Source organism: Phyllostomus hastatus, unplaced genomic scaffold, assembly GCF_019186645.2.
Source record: "Phyllostomus hastatus isolate PE091 unplaced genomic scaffold, TTU_PhHast_1.1 phas_contig_150, whole genome shotgun sequence".
Taxonomy (NCBI): Eukaryota; Metazoa; Chordata; class Mammalia; order Chiroptera; family Phyllostomidae; genus Phyllostomus; species Phyllostomus hastatus.
This window is the reverse complement of record NW_025333611.1, coordinates 5,155,195-5,179,410: the sequence shown is the minus strand read 5'-3', so window position 1 is coordinate 5,179,410 and position 24,216 is coordinate 5,155,195. Positions and strand designations below refer to the sequence as shown.

The window sequence follows — 24,216 nt, the reverse complement described above, 5'->3', positions numbered from 1 at the left end:
GGACCAGACTGACCTCTAAAGTGGTTTCCACATGTGTCTCTATCCTCACGCACCACAACAGATAGAAAATAGCAGACTGCAGCCCTGGCTGGTGTGGCTCAGTGGACTGAGCGCCAGCCTGAGAAACCAGAAGGTCACTGGTTCGATTCCCAGTCAGGGCATGTGTCTGGGTTGCAGGTCAGGTCCCCAGTGGGGGGTGCGTGAGAGGTAATGACACATTGAGGTTTCTCTCCCTCTCTTTCTGCCTCCCTTACTCTCTCTCTAAAAATAAATAGATAAAATCTTTAAAAAAACAAAACAAAACAAAAAAAAACCCAGCAGGACCGCAAAACAAAGCAGTCGAACAGCCCACGTTTTTAGGCCCCTGGAACCAGGGCGAGAAGGGTCACGCTGACCTCAACAAGACGCGCCGTCTACCAACAGGGCCGCCGGCTCTTCCCAGAGATCTGAACGCCCTCTCCCCCCGCTCCATGGAAAGCCGAGCCTTCTGCCCTCTGCCTCCAGCCCGAGCAGTCAGGCCCAGCCCTCAGGTCTCGCAAGGCGAGGGGGAGGCCCCACAGGAGGCGTGTAGGTGCACGGCACACGGCCGTGGTGCCGGAGTGCGCGCTCCCAGCTCCGAGCTGCTCAGAAGCGGCCACGGTTCAGAATTCTCGGGGAAGGTAACTTGTACTATTCAACACAAAGTTTTCTGACTTACTCTTTGTATCGCTTCTGCCTGTCAAAATATAAACTGAAATAAATGTGCTCTAATGTTTTAAACTAAAATCTTCATAAAGAGGGGAAAATTCCAGACCATGAAGTCAGTCAGTATGACTTAATGACATTTTAAGGCTATGGTTTTATGGGTTATTCTCTCCCCAGAATTAAATATCTATGAGCATGAAGTATCAATAAAACAGTCCGTGCTTATGTACAGCCCACAGCCGAACATACCCAGAACTTCCTCACAGCAGGACTCCTCTGCAGGCCCAGAGGGGTTGAACCCCCCCCGCCACACCCACCCACCTAAGGACTCCGTGTCTCCTCATTAAGGACAAGCCCGCCTGCTGACAGCGGTCCCTACCACGCCACCCCTGCAGGACCCCCAGGGACCGCCTGGGAAACAACTCGCACGCACACTCGCTGCAGGGACATTTGCTCAACACCGAGAAGCGTGCAGGGCATGTCGCTGGCACCGGGGACAAGAGAACAAAGACTGCCCTTGACCTCCAGGAGCCTATCATCGAAGTGGGCAGATGCAACATAACTATAAAGATTTAAGTACAAACTGATGCACTAAAAATCAAATGTAGAAGCTGAGGCATCACACGATAGGAAAGTGACTAGAGCTGGTGGAGCCAAGGAGGAGAAATTCTGTAGATATAGTCTGTGCTGGGTATGACACAGAATACAAATAAAGGGCATCCCAAGAAACAGGAATGATATGGAAACAAGAATTGTTACAAGACAAGAAGGGAGTAGCAAGGGGCTTTGTTGAGGCGGCACACAGAATTGATGATGTTTAATTACTGAATAGACAGCAAAGGTGAGTACCTGATAGAGGAATTCAAGAGTTTACAGACACAATCCTGTAAGAAATTACTAGAAGCGACTCATACAGGCACACAAGTCCCTCACCCAGCAAACACCGACGGCCTGTTCCATGCCAAGCACTAGACTCAGGTTAAAGAACAGGACGAAGCCTGAGGGTCGTTGGCGCCTCTGCACGAAGGGGGGAGGACTGACTAGAACAGGGAAACCTGCTGAGATAACTGTCGGACTGAAGCAACAGAAAGGAATGGAAGAGGGAATCCATCAATGGTGACTTGCGGGGCCTAGTGATAGGTTATACATGCTGCACAGCAAAAAGGAAGAAAGACTCACCTAACCAGAAAAAGAGTAACAGAGAATTTAGGGTTACAAAATTCTTTGCTTAGTTTGTTTTTTTTTAATTGATTTTAGAGAGGATGGGGAAGGGAGGGAGGGGAAGATGGGGGAGGGGCATAGAGAGGAGAGAGAGGAACAGGAAGAGGAAGAGGAAGAGAAGAGGCATCAATTTGCTGTTCCGCTTATTTGCACATTCATCGATCGCTTCCGCACGTGCCCTGACCACAGATGGAACCTGCAACCTTGGCGTATCGGGCTGACGCTCTACCCAACTGAGCTACCCCGCCAGAGCTCTTTGCTTATTTTTTTTTTACTGTGTCAGGTTCAGTGAGATAATTCAGTTGAATTATCCGAAAAAGCACAGTGTTGGGAAAAGGGTAAAAGCAGTTTGTAGAGTAATCACCTCAAACGCACACGTTTACACAGAAAAGCCAGCATCTGAGAGCCCTTCCCCTGCATCTGTGTGGGGCGGAGGCTGTGAAACACACTGACTGCAGTAACCATCTCACAACGCACGACAGTCGAACCACCATGCTGCGCGCCTTCAGCTGCCCGGGGACCTAAGCCCACTACACGTGACAAAACTGGGGAAGTCGGGTGCTTGCTAGTTCAGCTCTGATTAAGCAGTTTACGTACACTCACATTCAATCCTCACAGTAACCTCTACGGTTACTCATTTGGTAAACGGGAAAACTGAAGCAGAAAGAAGTGACTTGTCCAGGGTCACAGACAGCAGGTGAAGAGGGAAATCACCAGATTCCTGAAGAAGTAAATGCGTAACGCGGGAACGAGACTTCAGGGCTTGGTCCCCAGGCCAGCGATGTGGTTGATGGGAAGGACACGATGAGCTTGCTAAGGGGGAGGCAGAGGACGAACACCAGAGGGGCGGAAAACCAGACGTGAACGACGAGGAGCCAGAAACCAGCAGCCCCAATGGGGCCCAACGGCGTGTGTCCCAGCAACGCTAGCCACAGGTCAAAGAAGGGACCGGAAGGCAAGGCAGAAGAAAACGGGGACCGAGAGAGGCTGCGGTGCCGTGAGGCCACCACGTGTAGTGACAGAACGGACATGTTACTGTCACTGCCTCACCCACGGTATTGGCCAGGAACGTGCGGAAAATAAAGCACAGTTGAAAGACGGGGAGTTTTGCTTCAAACAAACCCTGTGCTGCAACACAAAGAAAAGGAGCCACCCTAAAGGCTGGTAGCGAAGGGATTTCTCTACCCGTCCCGAACCACCTCCACCTGAGTCTGCACCTGCGGCGTGCCTCACCCGCCCCGGCCACGGAGGGAGGGCGTGCCCACCGAGCAGTCAGCCCTCTGCTAGTTCTGAAGGGGGTCTGGCCAGGCTCGCCTACAGCGCCCACCAAACGCCCTCTGCGGGAGGACGGACAGACGGACGGACACGCGCGCCTTTCCCTCCTTCCCCTCGCAGACCCGCCGCAGGCCTCGAGCCCCGGCAGAGACAGATGGCCGCCAGGAAGAGTGGCTGCCAGGCCTCGCCCCCCCAGGTCAGGAAGCCCCGCGCGCGCAGCCCCGGGCAGGCGGAAAGCTGCCAAGGCGCCACCTTCTGTTCTGGTTTCGTCCATAATTTCCGGAGGCCGTTGTTATTCACTGTCTGTCTACGTGAATGGCTTGGGCACGCTCTGTTTCCCTCGCTCACCTGTCTTCTATGGCTATTTTTGATTAGGCTTCAAAATGCTTCACCTATGTATAAAGGTAAAACTAAATTACATGCCAAAAATAAAAATACATTTACTAGCCCTGGCTGCTGTGGCTCAGTGGACTGAGTGCCGGCCTGGGAACCGAGAGCTCGCAGGTTTGATTCCCAGTCAGGGCACAAGCCTAGGTTGTGGGCCAGGTCCCCAGCTGGGGGTGTGTGAGGGGCAACCAGTTAATGTATCTCTCACACTGATGTTTCTCTCCCTCTCCTTCTCCCTCCCTTAACCTCTCTCTGTAAGTAAATAAAATGTTTTGAATGAATGAATGAATGAAAAATACATTTACTAAATGCCAGAAAGTCTAACACTTTGCTCTTTTTCAAGCAGTCTTTCAGGTTAGAAAGAAAATGTCCTTTTTGGCGTTCAAAGCCCTCACTCCACAGCCCTCATTGCTCACTACTATTAAGGCTATAATTCAGTCTTAAATTTTTTACCACTTGAAATTTGTGTAGCTACATAAACAATTATGTGAAAGTTTAAAGACTGATTTCTGCATAAGAAAGGGTATGAAAATGTGGTCTTCATTGTGGTGATGGTTTCATACACACGGGTGTGTATAAATAAATGCCAAAGCTGACCCAACTGTACACTTCAATATGTGCTGCTTGGCATTCATCACCACGCTGCAATCCAGCTGACAAACGCCGTGGCATTTACAGTGCACCGGCAGTCTGCTGTCACAGCCGCCCTCCCGAAGCTCCTTAAGTGGGCAGGGTCCAGGAAGAACTGCAGGGGGTTTCTTTCAAAGCCCACGGAAATACACTCTTTATCCTTTTAGTTTTAATTTTTTAAAGACTTTATTTATTGTTAGAGAGAAGGGAAGGGAGGGAGAAAAACAGGGGGAGAAACATCAATGTGCAAGAGAAACATCGATCAGTTGCCTCTCACATGGTCCCAGTTGGGGACCTGGCCCGCAACCCAGGCACAGCCCTGACTGGGAATCGAACCAGCGAACTTTCAGTTCACAGGCCGGTGTTCAATCTACTGAGCCAGCCACACCAGCCAGGGTAGGATCTTTAGTCTTGACTTCTTTTTTCTGACTGATCTAGAAGGTGCAAACTCTACTTCTCAACACGTGTGACCTCCTTTGGCACAGGAAGGTCCATCTGCAGAGTTAGACACACAGCGACAAGGACAGACACTGAAGGGACGGAGTGAATGTGAAGGAGGGAAGAACGGTTTTAGGACCTGGGACTCGGCAGCCCGCTGCGGAGCCCGAGGGAGGTGCAGGGGACTGGAGGGGAGGGCAGGGCGGCCGACTGAAGGAGCAGCCCCACCGCGGTCCAGTCCATCACACGTATGTTTCAGTGTAGACCCTAATTTTGGACAAACTGGTCCATTCCCTCAAGGATTACAGTACCTGCCTCACAACGTTGCTGTAAGGATTAAATAATAAAACGTGCAAAACTGCCGGGCATATACAACAAAAACAGAGAAAACACTCAGTAACGTGGCTTCCTTTACATTTCAGAACCAGGCTTACGGGGGAGTGCTCACCAACAGCAATGACCAGAAAAGATCAAAGATTCATAAAGTCTGTGGTGTCCACTGCTTTCGGCCTCATCGGGCTCTCTACGAACTTGAACCACAGCGATGTCAAAGGTCATCACAAGTACCCTTCACCGCGACAGTGTGAGCGGTCTTTCAGGACCAGCGAACTGCAGGCTCTTCCACGCAAGCACTCTGCTGGGAAGCACACCGAGCTTAGATCTGGCAGTCCGGCTTTAAGAGGAGCAGGTTTAGCTGTCCCATCCACCAAAACAGCTGTACGCCTGGCATTCAGAGGCACCAAGCTGATCTCCTCCAGCAGGCAGGGGCGGAAAGCGGCTTCGCTTGCATGTGTTGCTCAAGTCACATACTGGGGTTAGCCCATGAGTAACAGCTCGTGTAACACTCTGCCACATTTCTGGGGGCAGAGTGAGTTTTAATTCCAGCTCTTTAAAAGGACAGAGGGACAGATCAGAAGTCGGGTCTGGACTCGGTGTCTGGACACCGTGGTTTATTTAAAGCTGACCTGGATAGCCCTGGCCGGTGTGGCTCGGCTGGTCAGAGCAACACCCCGCTACGCCAAGGTCGTGGGTTCGACCTCGGGTCAGGACACACACCAGAGCGACCCACGAGTGCGTGAACAGACGGAACGACTAGTCCCCGTCTCTGACTCTGTCTCTCCCCCTTCCTCTCGGCTCTAACATCAATACAGAATCTTTTAAAAACTGAAAAACAATGGTAAGGAAGACAGCATACATGTAAGGTATCTATTGGCAAAAAAACCCCGCACGTGAGTGGACCCGCGCAGTCCACACCAGTGCTGTCCAAGGGCCGCCTGCATCCCACACGGCGTGGGAAGGACCTCCAGTGTCAGACGTGAAATGAACAGTGAAGATGACCGTGCGGTCTCTCTGCAGAACACAGAGGAAATGACCGGCCGCGTCCTGAAGCCGCCTTCGTTACTGTGAGGGTCAGGACTTCGGTTCAAAGTCCCCATTCTGTGACTTACACCTTAAGAAAAATGCCATAACCCCTCCCTGTGCTTCAGTTCTCTCAGCTGTTTACAACGGGGATTGTTGTGGGTGGTTATTACAGCATGAGAAACAACATCAACTCAAAACACGAAGTTACCCCTCCTTCGTCACCCCCGACTCTCGGGGCAAGTGTGCCCTCATCACACCGGCTCCCTGACACACACACACTCGTCGTGCTCTTCCTCAGCGCCTCGGTCTCAAAAACCTTCGAGCGCATTCCACTTACACATGATTTAATTTATTCACATGTGATAGTTTGAGAAAAGAAATACCAGGAAAAGGGGGAGAAAATTCTGGGCAACTCCTATCCTACTTTTACTTTGAAGGTGATTTTTGAAAAGTTGCATTTTTAAGGAAGTCTGACTGTTTTCTGCCTCCGTATCCCTCAGCAGGAAAAGGGACGAAAGAAACAGACCCTGAAAGGACCCGATGAAGAACTGGCCACGTTCAGCCACAAAAAGGAGGAAGGGCGGAGTTCAGTCTTCAGGTCTGGAAAAGTTAACAGTGAGCAGCAACTTCTACACTAGAAGGACAAGAGGCGAGGTTTTGCATCTGAAGTCTAGGGAGCTGGAGAACTAATTGTAGATCCTAAAGAAGTAACAACAACCTTTCTAGAAAATTAGAGGGTAGGAAAGGATAGACAATTTTTAAAATCCTTTTTAATCTTCTATATAATAATTCCAATAAGGGATTAAATCCTCATCTTTACAAGATAAATAGATACTGTTCCTGAATAAAATGAAAATAACCACCTTTGGGGTGGGGAGGGTAAGCCACTTAAATAACCTGGTTTCACTGGCAAAATTCTGCAGTTATGAATTTTGAAGGACTTTTAGTTAATGGCAACATAGCAATCAATTATAGCCCTGGCTGCTGTGGCTCAGTGGATTGAACCAGGCCTGCGAACTGAAAGGTCGCCAGTTCGATTCCCCGTCAGGGCGCATGCCTGGGTTTCACACTGGGTCCCCAGTTGGGGGCGTGTGAGAAGCGACCACTTGATATTTCCCTCACAAGTCAGTGTTTCTCTCCTCTCTTCCTCCCTCCCTTCCCCCTCTCTGAAAATAAATAAAATAAATCTACAAAAAGAAAGAGAAAAATAGCAATCAATTACAAAAAGGCAATAAGCTCTTTAAGAAATTTAAGACCACAAGTAAAAAAAAAATGCTGCTTACATCATAAAAAACAAGCCCTTACAGGACAGGGAGGCTGTGGAGAGGGGACAACAGGTGTCAGAATCAGCCAGGGAGCTTTTTCCACGAAACACACGTCCGCACTGTCCTCAGCCTGAACCATAATTTCCAAACTAAAATATAAATACACACATATAAAGTGCCTACGTAGTTATGGCTCTAACTTGCCTTTTAACAATTCCTATTGCCATTTGAGGATAATGAACTAAAGAATTACCACTGATATTAATACAGGAAGATAATTAGAAAGAACCAAATTATTCCGTGTGTGGACAAGGCAGGATTCTGATGACCGCGTGCCCAGAACTGAGATGAGCACACCATTACCCACGGGACCGCTGTGCGAAAAAGAGGGGAGGAGGCGTGGTGAGAGCGTTTTCTGCTGTGTGCTCTAAAGATAACTTACGGAGGAAGGTACCTATCATCACATAGGAAAAAAGGCCACCGACGTACACGTAATTTTTATGCATATAACACTGATTCTAAATACAATTTAAACCAGAAGGACACCATTTAAACACACGTAACAAGACATGTACAAATACATGTACAGTTTCACACAGTTTCCAAACTCTAAAGAACTTTTTATGTTTCTCTTGGGAAGATAAGAAGAAGGGTGAGACAAGACAGTAGGGGAAGGGAAGACAGAGACGGAGATGGGAAGAAGGGAGATCTGACTGGAGGAAGCTTGGAGAGGAGTGTGTGCCTCAGGAGCTCTCCTGCTCGTCGGCCTGCATTCCGTTCGGCAGAGACGGACGCAGATTAAGGGGAAAGGGACGGCCCAGGTCTGGGACGATGTTTAACTATGTCCTCCCTGCTTTGGCATCCAATGAATGTATCTGCTACTCCTGTTGCTGCTGAATCAACGCAATCCCAAAATTCCGCCAGGTATATATGTGTATATGTGTATATATATATATATATATATATATATATATATATATATATATTCCAAGGCAAAGTCCCCTAAAAGTTAAAAGAAAGTGTTATGGGCCAACAGAAAATGTCAGTAGACAATACACCCAGAAAATGATCAAAATCTGAAGATTCTGGTGCAAGGAATTTACTTGTTAATGTCAGAGTTCAAAAAATACAGTCATTAGTAGTAGTATTTATTAAGTGCTTTTTAGACTATATCAAGCCATTTCCATGTGCTGTATCACATGTAATCAGCACAACCACCCTATGAGGTAGGTGGCTCCAATCCAAATTTTAGAGCTGAGAGAATTGACGCTTATAGAAAAGAAGCGATTTGTCTAAAGCCACAGAGCTGTAGAGGCAGGAAGTAAGGCTAAGCCTAATACCAGAGCCTGAGCTAAAGTCTACGCAATATTTTAAACTCAAACTAGTAAGTACTTTCAGATGTTTAGGGCATAACACGACAAAATGTGTCCAAAGTAAAATTTTAAATATGTAATTATACCAGAAAGATGGAAGGAATTTCAACAGTGTCACTAAGTACAACGGGTCTAAGAAAAAGCATGCAACTGGCAGTTGTTGTGCAGTGACGGCGAGTTAGAGCGGACGGCAGCACATAATTCAAAAGTCTGCTTCAGAACTGTCACGGGAAAGTTTCAGACATGAACAACAGCATCCAAGCAAGGGAACCAACGACAATAATATCAACACCCAGAAAGTTATTCTAAAGTTTTGGAAGAGGAAAGCTCAAACAGTTTGATTATTTCATGCTAAAGTAGAATATACACCTTAGCCATGGGGGGCGGGGAGAGACGGGTAGAGGTTCATCCAGTCTTCTCAAACTGCCAAGAATAAGTCTCCCTAATCTGTTCGTTGGAGAGGCTGCCAGCAAGATTACTTTCCCTGGCAGTTCACACAGACAAGCAGCAGAAATGAGAGACTGGAGTCTTCAGAGATCTCAGCAGATACCCAACAGGAACGCTCGGGCCCCCGCCTGACATGAAAAGAGCTCCTTTGCCTCCATGAACTTGTAAAAAGGCCACGGTTTACAGAACCCAATCAGGCATTCCTATGGGTAACTAAGATAAGTCAAAGTAAGGAAGTCAAAGTCCCACCGTTCTCCAGAACCTCAGGCTTCTAAATGAAGAATATCACAGATAAACAACTCTTCCTCCCTCCCCGCCACCCACTTAGAGGCCTATACAAATACAAATACCGGTACATTCTGGTCTTAGAATGGTACATTCTGGTCTTAGAATAGCGGATGTGAGCATTGAAAGAGAAAGGCAATGAAACTATTTGTAAGGGAAGGCCTTTCCCTCTCCACTATAGGAAGGCGGCATTTGGAGACAAGACCACGGAACTCTAACAGGTAACGGAGCAAGACGAGGCTCACCTCCAATCATGCAGGTGGTGAAGAATTCGGGGACTGTCCATAAAAGTAGGGACTGTGGTCACACTGACATGGCATTCTACTATAGATTTGCCAATGTGAAGGGGCCTTTTACACCTGCGCAGAAAAGAATTGAACGCCCATCTATACACAGTGAGTGCTCAATAAAAACTATTAACACAGGCCCATACTAATAAGCTTTCATAATACAAAACAAGACAGCCATGAATACGTATTTTTAAAAACTTTCTTGGAAGCACGATTAATTCAGAAAATTAATGGAGCCCTGCCCAGTATGGTTTAGTTGGTTGGGTGTCATCCTGCGAAGCAAAGGGTTGCAGGTTCAGTCCCCGGGTGCGTCCGAGAAGCAACTGATCGGTGTTTCTCATAGAGATGTTTCCCTCCCTCCCTTTCTCCCTCCCGCCCCCTCTCTCTAAAAAATAAACAAATAAATAAAATAAAAATTTTTTTAAAAAGAAAGAAAACTAATGGAGATTTGAAAAAATGGGAGGACATTAGGTTAAATATCTTTTATCTGAAAAAGTCACGGGACAAGGAGCAGGTGACTCAACAGTGGACAGCACTGCTCCTCCGGAAACGCAGACGAATACCAGAGACAATAAAAAGGACACACTGAGGGCCTAATAATGAACAGAAAACAATGCACACTGGTGAACATACATACAGGGCTAGGGAGACAACTCGGAAAAATATTAACTTGAAAAACTGAAGAGAAAAATACATTTATAAGTACAGTAATAAAAAAAAAATAAAAAACTGAGAACACGAAATGAACACCCAAACCTGAGTACAGCACGAGAACTTTTTGTGTGTGCCTAATCAAGGGGACCGAGCAGAAGGAAGCACATGGGTCCAGCATACACGTGTCCGTGGAAACAGTCAAAGCTTTCACGCTCCTGAGCAAAGAAGAGAGGTTTCCAGGAACGCTCGGAGCTCCCATCACAGAAAACTGTCCCTAACTAAGAAGGGACAATGAAGAGGAGGTACAGGGACGAAAGGCACGGCCCCTGGCCTCCAGGACTTCTGAGGTCTACACTGGAGACTGATTCCAGTGCTGGCAGGAAACTGGTGCGGCAGAAGCTCCAGGAGCCTGGGACCTTCACGGACACCCAGGTTATATGGAAGTTAGAAAACACAGGCTAACAAGTGAACAAGAGTTCTCTTTCTTGAGATTAAAAATATATTTTTTAAAGATTTTATTTATTTATTTATAGAGAGGGAAGAGGAGAGAGAGGAAGAGAGAGAGAGAGGGAGAGAGAGAAACATCAATGTGCAGGTCATGGCCTACAACCCAGGCATGTACCCTGACTGGGAATCGAACCTGCAACACTTTGGTTCGCAGCCCGAGCTCAATCCACTGAGCTACGCCAGCCAGGTTGAGATTAAAAATATTTTAAAAAGCAGCCCCAGCTGGGTGGCTCTGTTGCTCGGAGCATCGTTCCGCACACCAAAAGGCTGCAGGTTCCATTTCTGGTCAGAGCGCGTACCTAGGTGCTGCTTCAACCCCCGGAAGGGGCGCATACAGCACGTAGGGGAGGCAACCAACAGGTGTTTCTCTCTCACATCGAAGTTTCTCCTCTTTCTCTCTCTCTCCCCAACCCCTCCCCTCTAAAATCCACGAACACATCCTTGGGTAGGGAAAAAATAAAACGAAGAAGAAACAAAAACACAGGCACATCAAGCAAGCCCACCCCCAGCTGAAAGGCGCACCCTTCCCGTCCGGCCTCCTGCAACAGACGTGCGCCGGCTGTGTCTGCCGTGCCCCGAGGACCACCTACCGTGCGGTAAGGTTATGTTGGCCCCGTCAATGATGGCTTGTGCCAGTTCATGGTCATTGCTCTCAAAAGCATGCGCCGCAGCCTTCAGGGCGTCCCAAATCTCCTTGCGGCCCTCAAAAGCCGGTGCGGTGTCCCAGAACTCATCCCTCTTGCTGCGCAGCTGCCCGTCTGTCATGGGGTAGTCGCTTTTCCATTTGGGCTTCTCCTTTTTCAGAGGCTGGTTGCGCCCTAAAGCGACTGAGAAGAAAAACAAAAGGCTGACATCAAAACCAAAATTTATAAAAGGTGTATGAGGTGTAAAAGGTGTGAAAGGTGCATCTGGTCCTTCCTCTTTGATTCTTCCGTCACCATGAGAGCTGGAGGCCACAGTCTGGGACCACGCGAGCGGATGGAGACAGTGGCGGCTCCCCCCAGCCCTTCCAGGGACAAGTGAGCAGGCCTTTTCCACTCGGCACGCCTTCTCCAGGTGGTTTTAAAAATTACCTGGGAAAGTTGTATTACGTGTTTCATCAGGCAATAAAGACAGGACTTAAAAAGAATGAAAGGGTGCCATCAAAGAGAGACTTTGCGAAGGAAGATGCTGGGAAAAACCAGATGGCAACAGCGGCTTACACCTCAGGACTCCGGCGCGGGAAGCCAGCAAGCAGAAGCACCGAGAAAGCCCGCAGACGGCAGGCTACTCCGTGGTGTCCCGAGAAGAGCGGCTGAACACTACCAGCTCCGCGAGGAAACCTGGTCCCAGGAATGCCCTCTCCAGCATCCCACTTGGGACTTCAGTCAAGGAGCCGGGGACACCCTGCTCTGAGACTCACACAAGAGCTAATGCAGAAAGGGGGCAGGATCAATGCTTCCCTCTCTGGAGGAGCTAGGTTTGAAACAGGTGACCCTTGCGACTTGGCCAAGGGAGAAGCGCCCCACCACGGCAGCGGAAGAACTACAACACCCTACTTTAGCTTCAGCCCAAGAGGGGGGTAAAAAAAAAGAGGGTATAAACCCACTCCTGTTTCACCCGAAGTGGCAGCACGGCCCCTTAGAGAATGTGGCACCGTAGAAGCGCTAAAACAAGACGGATGCAGCCTCTCTGCCCTGGGGTCCTCACCTGGAGGGGGCAGGGTCACCGAGCTCACACTGACACGCAGAACCATTCCTGCCTTCTGCAGTGCCACAGACAAGAAACAGTCTGATGGGTGGACGAAAGGACAGGTAAAAAGCCGACGGAGCTCGATGACGTCTGGTTAAGAGTAGGAGGACGTAAACGACAGGGCAGGTGGGAAGGAGAGGGTGTGTGTCAGAATCCAACGTTCTGTATTTAATTGTAGGAAGAACACTAATTTAAAAGAAATTACTCACAAAGTGGTTCCAAAGAATCCATGAGATTAACTCCTCCCTCACTGACCCAGGAGGGCCAAATGAAATGTGGGCTCTTCATTACAGAAACAAAACAAGATGACTCCAGCCCCCAGGCAATCTCGGCTTCCTCTCCGGGACTGCGTTCCCAGAAGACAGGACCAGAACTAATGCCGCACAGCCTGCCCGGCTGGATACCTGGATTAAACCTCGCTCTCTTCCCCCGTCTGGCCACTTCGCCTCCAGGCAGCGCCCCGGACCGCGCCCCCTCCCCTCCAGAGCGGCACCCCACGCCACCGCCAGCTGCTTTTCTCTCAGAACACTCAATACTTTGACTCGCTGTACTTTTTGGCCCTGTAACTTGTGCTAGTGAAATGGAAACCAGTTGAGTTCTGAAAGGGGACGGATACCAGAGTAGGACAACTATTTAGTAGCAGGTATAATTCAAACCTGAGAAACACAATCTACTAATGACTTCTCACTGTGTTTTCCAAATAATACAGATAAATGGAGGTAAAGCATTATTCTCCAAACGGTGCTCTGAACGTGCGAGATAATCACAATCCACCCCCTCCTGATTCTGGCAACAAAGTGAAATGAAAGGTAAATTTTATTTTCTGCTACATTAACCTTTAGGTGAGTCAAAAGTAAGTTAAGGAACGCACTAAGCATGAGTCTACTGAACAGGGCGTGGAAGAATGGGACACGAAGATAGGGCACACACCTATTTTAATGAAGTTTCAGGTCCACCTGAGTGGTTCCGGACAACTGTCTAGCCTCATTGGGTCTAAATGGTTTGGAGAGACAGACTTGGTATAATCTGTCAGTGTGAGAATCACAGGCAAAGGCAAAACCAGCAGCAAAACCTGCACAACCTCAGCCCTCGAACCCAACAAACTGATAGAGGCCCTCAAACAAAAGGGCCCAACAGGAAAACCACCTCACAGTAAACGCAGAAAATACTTCGCAATAAAAGCATGTATCTTCCGTACAAATATGAGGCAGCTTCACTGACGCCCCCGGGTCTGCAGAAGCACGAGAGCAAATCCCACAGAAAGGACAGGCGATGCACTATGCTGCATGAGGGTCATCATCATTCCACATCCATTTCCACATCTTCGTGCTGCCAAAGGTTCCAAAGTAAATACTTTGTGCAAAAAGTAAGTAAGACAGCCACACCTGGCTGGTGTGGCTCAGTGGACCGTGCGCCAGACTGTGACCTGGCAGGTCACCGGTTCAATTCCCAGTCAGGGCACATGCCTGGGTAGCAGGCCAGGTCCCCAGTGGGGGGCACACGAGAGGGAACCAGACAGTGTGATGTTTCTCTCCCTCTCTTTTTCCCTCCATCCCCCCTCTCTAAAAAATAAATAAATAAAAGCTTTTAAAAAAAGTAAATAAGATAAAAATAAAAGTTTGTGGCATGAAGTAAGCTTGGTTTTATCTGTCTGGATCCTCCTTATTTTTCCCTATGTCACAAACATATGAGGATGTAATACAGAATATCTGACTATCAAATGTTCATTATTAAAATACTTAAAACTCTGGGGGCATAAAATACTATTTTAGAGAAACCACCGAGCAATTGCGGAATTTTCACTGCAAAATATGAGGTTAAAAGCTTCATGTTAAAGAAATTAAATGTAGTTTATTGCCTAACTTACCTTTGCTAAATGAACTGAGGAAATAAAAAGAAACATTTAGCAAAAGACTTTAAACTTACGCTCCCACGAAAACATAAATATTTAGGGTTGTTATGAGGATTTAATAAGTTAGTATTTGTAAACTACATAGAACAGTGATTAGTATATAATAAAACTGTAAGTAAATATTTAAGTAAACCTTCCTAATCTTAAAAAGAATTTTTTGTAATTATGCACTTCCTTTGCATTTATCGGCCTACATATTCTAAGAATTTGCTCACCAAATCTTGCATTTTTCTTAAGATTTTATTTATTTATTTTTAGAGAGGGAACGGAGGGAGAAAGAGAGAGAGAGAAACATCAATGTGTGGTTACTGGGGGCCGTGGCCTGCAACCCAGGCATGTGCCCTGATGAGGAATCGAACCTGCAATGCTTTGGTTCGCAGCCCACGCTCAATCCACTGAGCTACGCCAGCCAGGGCCCAAATATTGCATTTTGATTTAGCTGATATCATGCATTTCATTTCACTCAGAAATAAAATCTGCATTTCTGAAGACAACTGGATACGGACATCAGCCCAGGAGATAACCAGGAGCTAAGTAGCTAAGTCTGCACCAAGTCAAGCATTTCCGATGATGCAGAAACAGATGTAAAATAGGCACACTCAATTAGATTGTATTTTACGCTCTGAAACTTTCAGACGTATCTGTTTCACACATCCGACTCCTGATACTAAAGGAGATGCTCAGTATCATTCAAATATCTGGGACTAAGCACTGAGCTCTGACAATGAATTTAAAGGCAGGAAACAGCTCTTATTTACCAAATATGCTTCCAAATCTTTAAATTGCAGGCAAGCAACCTTATACTTAGTTTCTATGGTTTAATATAGAAGGAAGAAAATTAAAGAAATCTAATTTTTAGAGAGCAATCTAAGTTACTTCAGAGAACACCAGATTTTTGCCGGGTACAATGCGCTCGCGTGCGCACCGCGCACCCACGTTTCTGTGCGCATTATACACGGGATTACTGTGCTCATTACACCCATGTATGTAATCACTATACCCACGTCTGATTCGCATCCTTCTTTTTCCCTAAAAATTGTGGGCAAAAAAGTGCACAATATACACGGCAAAATACAGTGCTTTTCCTACCAAGCCACGTTAACTTCGAAACTTTACCAAAATCTCATCTTCCCAAAAGCCCCTTGACCACATTCATCTACTCCTTATCTTTCCTCGTGACCTTCCGACATTCCTCCCCACTCTACAACAAATATAATGGCACTAACATGGAAAAAAAATCAAGAAAGTCTTGCTTCTCAGATCTAAACAGAAACATAATCTTCAATATTTTTACTGCACAATTTGGAATGCATTTTGAAAAAACAAATTTTGACATTTTATTGATTAAAAACAATGATTTCCAAAGTGAAATCTGTTTGTAGTCATTTTCCTGCTTTTGGCCCCTCTTTGAAAACCTGTTTTAATCATTGGACTCTTCAAATGAAGGAACAAGAGGCCGTAATGCGTAGATAGGGTAAATACCAAAATACGACTCAAGGGATGATGGCTTTGACCAGCAGGAAACTGACAGCACAGGCGTCCCTGACACGGCAGCCCAGAGGGGAAAAGGAATACTGAAAGAGATCGCCATCAAAGGACAAAACGCTGTCGTCAAGGCTTCTGAAGACCTGAAGGCAGCAAGGACTAGGGGAGGGGGAATGCTCCTGCAGTCGAGAACGACTCTCAAGACCATGGAAATGAAAGGAAAATTTCCCTGACACTCTTAAGAGTTAAGAATAGATCCCACAGAATCATTCCCTAACAGACTGTGCTAGCCTAAAAGGATTCTCGTAAAATATTTTATTCTCATGTAAATTTGGAATGCACTATATATACACGCGTTTCGAAAAAATTGCTTCTCGAACAGTTTTCTGGAATGATGTAAGTTCAAGAACCGAGGCTCCACGTGCTGGCAGTTGACACGTGAACAAGTTGGGGGTGGGGGCAGGGGGTGCCAACCTCCATGCAGTCAAAAATCTACACATGACCTTTGACCCCTCCCCCAAAACATAACTATTAAGTAGCCTACTATTGACCAGGAGCCTTTTCAGTAACATAAACTATTGATTAACACATATTTGTATCTTACATGCATTATGTACTGTACTCTCACGATAAAGTAAGAAAAAAATGTTATTAAGAAAATCAGCCCTGGCTGGTGTAGCTCAATGGATTGAGTGCGGGCTGCAAACCAGGCATCACAGGTTCGATTCCCAGTCGGGGCACATGCCTGGGTTGCAGGCCATGGCTCCCAGCAACCGCACATTGATGTTTCTCTCCCTCTCTCTCCCTCTCTCTCTCTCTCTCTCTCTCTCTCTCTCTCTCTCTCTCTCTCTCTCCCCCTTTCCCTCTCTAAAAATAAATAAATAAAATCTTTAAAAAAAAATCAAGGTAGAAAATACATTTACAGTGTTTACTGGGGGAAAAAAATCTGTGTATAAGTAGACCTGCACAATTCAAACACATATTGTTCAAGGGTTAACTATATGTATGTGTATATATGTGAGTGTGTGTATATATTTGGTTATCTATTTAAAAAAAAGCACATACACTGGAAGAAAAAACCAGAAACTAATGAAATTGGGGTAGAAGATTTCTGAGGATAGCTTTTCATAGAAATCTGACTTTTGAAAAGTTGGAAATGTTTTACATATTCAAAACAAAGTCAAACCAAAAAAGGGCCCTGGATGATGTCGCTCAGTGGATTGAGTGCCAGCCTGTGAACCGAAAGGTCGCCGGTTCGGCTCTCAGTCAGGGCATGTGCCTGGGTTGCGGGCCAGGTCCCTGGTTAGAGACGTGCAAGAAGTGACCAATTGATGTTTCCCTCACACATCAATGTTTCCCTCCCTCTTTCTTCCTCACTCCCCTTTTCTCTGAAAATAAATAAAAAGTAAATAGATAAACAAATAAATAAGCAAATCCTAAAACTGAACACAAATAAATGAATCTAACTGTATATCATGTTAACACAATCATACATAGAAAATTATTATTTCAAGTTAATTTTTGAAATGATACTCTGTGACTATACACCTTTAGTGGGATAAATTCTAAAGCAAAAAAACTGCAAGGACTTCCGAAACTCAGCAGGTTAAAATACTAAGAATTCATGCAGAATGCTAATTGTTACAATTCAGAATGTTACTGTAGGATAAAGCAAATAGGGAACTATATTAATATCAATAGGAAGTAAGATTTTGAATGAGGAAAAAACAAATATACAATAAGCAGAGGGGGAAAACAGGTTCCTTTTGAGCTGGAAATATCAGAATGAATTCATAAGCTACGGGTGAGAAGGATCTGCCCTGACCAGTGTGGCTCGGTCGGTTGGGCGTCCTCCTGCAAAGCCAAAGGTAACGACCTTTGATCCCCAGTCAGGACAATAAACATATTTTTTTGCTATATTGTTTTTTAAAAAGACTAATGAGATCACTTCAGAGGCTCAAGAGACAGTTTGAAGGAGACAACAAGTGCATCGATTTTGGAGCATCAAAAATGACTGAAATGGATTTTAATATCCTGAAGAAAGAAAAATTCATGAATCTCTACCATTACTAAAAGGGGGAGATGAGAAAAGAAAGGCCAGTAATTAAAAAAAAAAAAAGAATGACACATTTAAGAGAACTACTCTTTTTCAAACCTGTAAACTCAGACATATGACCGCATCATGATAACCCCACATACTGTTAACTACCAAGAAGAAATTACAGTGTAAATATCTCACACCCGTTAACCAATGGGCCAAACTTAGCCTCCTGGTGTGGCTGCAATACGAAGTCCACAAATCAAACGTAGAGTATTCATATCTGAAATAGTTAACTTGAATCTACTTGAACCTGTAAACCGTCTTGTCTACAGAAAACACAAAGGATAAAGGAAAGCGTTCAGAAACCTTCAGAAACTGCCAGATGTTCCCTGGAAGGCACAACTGCCCTCAGCGGAGAACGGCTCTGCTATTCTACCAGGTGAGACAGAGCATGAACTTCGGAACCTCGCACAGAAAAAGGTTACATTAGACATTTTGGGGCAACTGAATAAATAAGACTAGATAATAGATGTCATAAAATTAAATTAAAATAATTTAAAAAAAAGACCCATGACCCTCTGATAATCCCTTGCACATGGATTTGGGTTTGGGTTTGGGAGAGCGATGATGCTATGAACCCAGATCCCACGTGGCCCCAAAGATCCAGGACCCCGTAAGGGTGCTGTTTGGGTCTGGACAGGATCAGACCCTTTGAGGCTTTCCTTGATAAATTCAGAGTTCTTCAGGAATATTCCTGTGAGCATTTTGAAACCCTTGGGAGTGACCCTACCACTCTGGCCGTTATGTCGTGGGTAAACGGCAGTGATTCCTTCAAAATGTTGCTGTTCTCGGAAAAATAAGGAGAATAATCAACAGAGAATGCTCACTGTGGTCCAGCTACTGTGCAGAGTGCTATCTACACACTGTCCCACGGAATCCAGTAACTCCATCCTGAACTGCGGAACTAACTCAGAAAGGTAGAGTACCTAGCTGGGGAACAGCACTAGGGAGATGATAATAATAATAACAACATCTATTTCACAGGACTGCTACAAACAATCAGATCAGTGCCTGGCGTATAAAAAACAATACCTAAATGTCTGGTAAAAGAAAAAAGAAAAAAATCTCGCAAAAACCATACAGCTAGACGGTACAGCCGGGATTCAAACCCAGACTGACGGACTCCAAGGCTCCCACTCCGAGCCACTAGGACTACACTACCTCATGGCTTTAAGAGTTACTAGAGCAAATTTCCAGCACGGTCCCACACTTCACCGCCCTCCCAAAGTGCAGCTACGTGATCGATCCATCGGTAAGGTCTGGGGCTCCGTGAGGGCGGTTCCAAAGTCTGAACCGGCGCTGAGGGCGGCAAACCAAGTTGGCACTGGCCCTAAGAGCCCGAACGACACACTGTTTCCCAGCGCACACCAATTACCAAAGTACGCTGGTGCCGGTCCCGATCCCACTGCCGATCCCACTGCCGGAGGAGTACTAAGTGTTTCTGAAGAAAGGCATTAGCAGTCCATCGGTTTCTTTATTCAAAATGGTCTCCCTTTTCAATGTGAAAAGTCTTCATTACCTTAGAAATTCTAAGGTTTGTTAAGAGCCTGGCAAAAATGTAGGTAAACACACTTTACTTGAAATTGTGATCATTTACCAAGTCCTTCCCCTTGAATGGGCTTCTAAGTGCAGTCAAAACCCTCTTGCTTTTAAGAACTGATAAGAATCAGAGCAGGCTCAACAGAACCGTAGAACATAATGACACTTTGGCTTGTCCGAGATTTTGACACAGAATCCACAGCGCGGAATCGGGACTCCCACATCAGATTCTCCACCTCCCTGCCAAGTCATAAAGAGCCGCATATGTGATGCGAACATCACAGCGGAAGAACGGCCGGAAGCTGCGCTGCCCTTCGGTCAGACTCCCGGGGAAACCGAACGACCCTGGACGTCACTTAATCCTCGGAAGCTTCATCTTTGGCTCTCATCACCCCCAAATCCCCAGCCTACCCTGTGGGCTGCTCAGCCGCACTGTTGGGAAGGAAGTGCTACCAGCGGGCAACACCGACTTCCCGCAGAGCGCCCGCACAAGGGCGTGGAGAGCCGGCTGGCCATACCGCGGGGCTCCCCTCACTCCGGCGGACACCGACCCCCCGACCGAGTCCCGGAATGTGCACCTCTCGCATCACTGCGGCGACTCGACTAAGTCCTAACTTTTAAAACAGACAGCCGGGTATTTTCAACTTTAGAAAAATACTGACGCCCCGCCAGAACTGAAACGCTGACAATGACACTCCCGTTACACCCACCCCAAAGAGAGAACATCAGTAAAGCCGGACGGCCCGGCGGGGGGCGCGGCTGCGACGACCTCAGAGAGCGCTCCGCGCCTCACTGGACAGACCGACCCGTTTTGCTCGCTCTCTCCCCCCTACACACAGCCTCACACCCTCAGTCTGAACGGTGCATGCCGAAATGTGTACGTTAGGTGGTAGAATAAATGTGACTTCCATTTTCTCACAGACGTTTTTTGAATTTTTAAAATTTTTCAGAGTTTTTTAAAAGCTTTAAAATGAACATAAATATAAGGTTTAATCCTAAGTTTTCAGATAAAACAAGACAGTATATATTAATAATGAATATATTATATGCCCATCACGTGCATATACGTATGTATATGCTGTATACATGTGTATACATATTGTGTATACGAGTGGAATACTACTCGGCCACTAGGAAAGATGGAGTAACTGCCATTTGCAAAAACATGGGTGGACCCTGAAGACGTTACGCTCCGTGAAATCGGTCAGAAAAAGCTTAGAACCATATGGTCTCACTCGTGTGTGGGGCGTAAAACTGGAACTCGCAGACACAGACAACAGTATGGTGGTTACCGGAGGGAAGGAAGGGGGGCAGTAAAGGGGACCAAGTACATGGTGACGGGGGCGACCTGGTTTTGGTTGGTGGGCACACGACACAGTACACAGATCATGGATCACAGAAATGCACACCTGAAACCTATATAATCTTACTAATGTCACCTGAAAAAATTTAATAAAAAATAAAAACCTACCTTTCACATTGAAATATAAGTTCTGTCCCTACTTACTATTCCCTTATTAAAATGCTTAACAATCACGTATTATAGAAAAAGAGTTTCCTTTGTCAGTCGCTGCTCGATGCATCCGTCGCGACTTCCGGCCCGCACATCCGGTGCGGGAAACAAACATGCGCAGGAGCCCTCTCCCCGCCCCGCGGTGGACCGGGGCAGCGTGCCCTTGCGTCCGAGGGTATTACATTTCACTCAGTAACACAAGCGATTCTCCGCATTCTCGGAGATCCTGTCGCAGCTGAAGTCTTTTAAGAATTCAGTGTTCGTTCCAAGAGCACTGGATATCATTTTCCTGTTTCTCGAGTTCCTCTGCACCGCGCCCTGCGGGTTACGTGCAGCGGCGTATCTCGCTTTTCCCCATCGGACTCGTGAGAACGTAAAGGGCATAGAAACCGCCCCGAGTCGCTCAGGAGGAGAGGGATGACCTGCGACACGGCGCAGTCATCGCAGACCCTGAGCAGCGCAGCCCAGTTCACAGGAGGGCTTGTCAGTAGGCCCTCCACATTAACTTCTGGCAACACAACCACGATCAAAGGCCCAAGAAGCTTTTAATCACCGTCAAGGTAAAATCATTTTTTCCCAGGGTAACTGAAGTCCAAGGCAGAAATTTGTTGGTGACTGACAGAAACAGCACAAGCTGTTAAATAAAACCACACTACGGGACCACCTAGGTCCCCCAACCCCGCCCCCCTCTGAGTGAGCCATGCCAGAGGTGGATGGCGTCCACCCCTTCAACCTGGTGTCGAACAGAAGGCGGGTCCAAAGGCCCGTGTGCTGGATCCAACACAGACAGCTCTCCTCCTCCACATCTGGGTCCCAACCCCACCCTTCCGCTGCTGCCGCCTACACCAATTAGAGAGGACCTCCACGTAATCCCCTTCAAGTCATCCCTCGGGACAGTCATCACTTTATGATCAGAGGCAGATCCATTTTTCTAATACTCACTAAGGGTGGTTTATAAGCACAGGCTTAGAAAAGCCTTATTAAACACTTTCTCCAAATTAGACAAAGCTTCCTTTTCTTGTACCTTAAGGACCTCAATAAAACTAGTTTCCCCACACAGTTCATTTCAACTGCTAAACTCAAGTCAAGCTTGAAGAAACTGAGTTTGAAGCTGAAAACATTCAGTCTGCGAGGGGCGGCAAAGGTAATGATGGGAAACAAGACAACTGCGTGAAGAGACACAAAAGACGACCAGCAAGATCATGGCTTTTTTCCATTTGCTCCAGTTAGATTACTAATATCTCGATTCAAAATTTCTATCTGGAGAAATGCAATGTAATTATAATTTGCTAAGATCAAAGACAATCACCACCTTATTTTTTACTGCTGCCACCTCCATTTTGGAGTGTGAACACAAAGAGTCCTTAAGAACCACACTCCGGCCCTGGCTGGTGTGGCTCAGTGGATTGAGTGCCAGCCTGCAAACCAAAGGGTCACTGGTTCAATTCCCGGTCAGGGTACATGCCTGGGTTGCGGGCCAATTGATGTATCTCTCACATATCGATGTTTCTCTCTCTTTCTCCCTCCTTTCCCCTCTCTCTATAATGAATAAATTAAATTAATTAAAAATATTTTTTTAAACCACACTCCATTACTTGAACTCAACTGTGTTTACTGCCATGAAAGGAAACTTGCATGCACACGTCTGCTACAAGGAAAGAAAAGTCAACTTGAACTCTTCTCCATGTGTGGAGAGAACACCCAGTTAGAAAACAGAAGACAGAGCTTATAGTTTGGGCTACTCTTTTCATTCGTTACTCAGATCGAAACTTCTCTATGCCTCAGTTTCCTACTCTGTAATATGGCAATATCAGTATCAGCCTTCCTTAAAGTCAAAGAGGCCATCTCCAAAGAATAGAGAAAGTGTGAAGATTTTTAAAAACCAAAAATAAAAAGTGTATCGCAATCATGATTCCTTTCACAGATTTAATTATATATATTCGTAAACCTTAAATAACTGAAAAGCCATTATCAAATAATGATGCTGTACACTTTAAGTGCATATGATTACATTTGTCAATTATCCTTAACAAAAGAGTAACTGTCATCCGACAGTTCGGAAAAAGTGGGAGAAGGGAAGTAAGTACTCTAACAAGAGACCTGTGGAAGTTTAGAGGATGGCAGGATTATTTCTGGGTGGGAAAACGATAAAAAGTCTCAGACTTGTTTGGTAATGAAAGGTTATCTCGGCATCGAAAGTTAGCAGAAAAGAACTGAGAAAAGTTTGGATTTTGAGTCACTAACATCTGGAAATGAAAAATCATCTTCTATTACAATTAGATCTACTGGATTTCCAGTTTAAAGGAAATACAGAGGCTAGAATACGCTAAATGACCCTACAGAGAAACAATCAGATAAATCCAGAGTGCGGTACACCCTTCTAGACTCTCCAAAAAGTTGGGGTGGGGGGGGACACAAAGCCACAAGGAAGAAGAGGAGGAGGAGCTATACTAGGCTGTATAAGATTAAAGAGACAAACAGATGCAATGTGTAAATGCTGGTTAGAACCTAGTTTGAAAAAAACAGCTATAAAACACTTTGGGATGAGTGGGGCATCCTGATTGCGGACTAGACCTTAGGAAATAAATTTCACCTTCTTAGGAGTAACAAGGCATTCAGCTGTTATGTACGGGAGCTCATTTTAAGAGGGGAGCGTGAAGCGGCGTGATGTCCGTGCTCACTTCCAAACACTTCAGCACGGGCACGATATACGTGCACGCATGTGCTTGTGTTTTGTTTAACCCAGGTGATGGGTGTTCAAGTGTTTGTGGTGCTAGCTAGACTTTCGACATCTCAAAATATACTTGAAAAGTATCATTTAAAAATGTCAGAAAAAGAATGTGACATAACCTTGATAGAGAAGATCTAATTCACTCTCTTTTTCAACAACGGAAAAAACTGGGCCCAGAGAACCACAGCTAATGCTGGCCTCTTCTCGACAGAGACTGAAACTCAGGCAGGCCTGCGAACCTTAGCCCAGACTCCTGTCATGTGCCAGAAAACCAGGACCCAAGAGACAAAGAATGATCTGGAACAAACACGTACACGTGCACATTAAAAAGCTGAACACAGTTTTTATGTTTTACGTGCAACAATCCATGAAAACTACAGGAGAAC

At 46.1% G+C, this 24,216-nt stretch overlaps 1 protein-coding gene across 1 annotated transcript in view; it reads right to left on the bottom strand.

Annotated features, from left to right (window-relative positions):
- Positions 1–24,216, bottom strand: part of UBTD2 (ubiquitin domain containing 2) — a 35,230-nt gene that overhangs the window by 2,266 nt on the left and 8,748 nt on the right. The window contains exon 2 of the mRNA XM_045823440.1: positions 11,409–11,645. Coding sequence (XP_045679396.1) covers positions 11,409–11,645 — 237 coding nt within the window. The remainder of the gene's footprint in view (positions 1–11,408; positions 11,646–24,216) is intronic.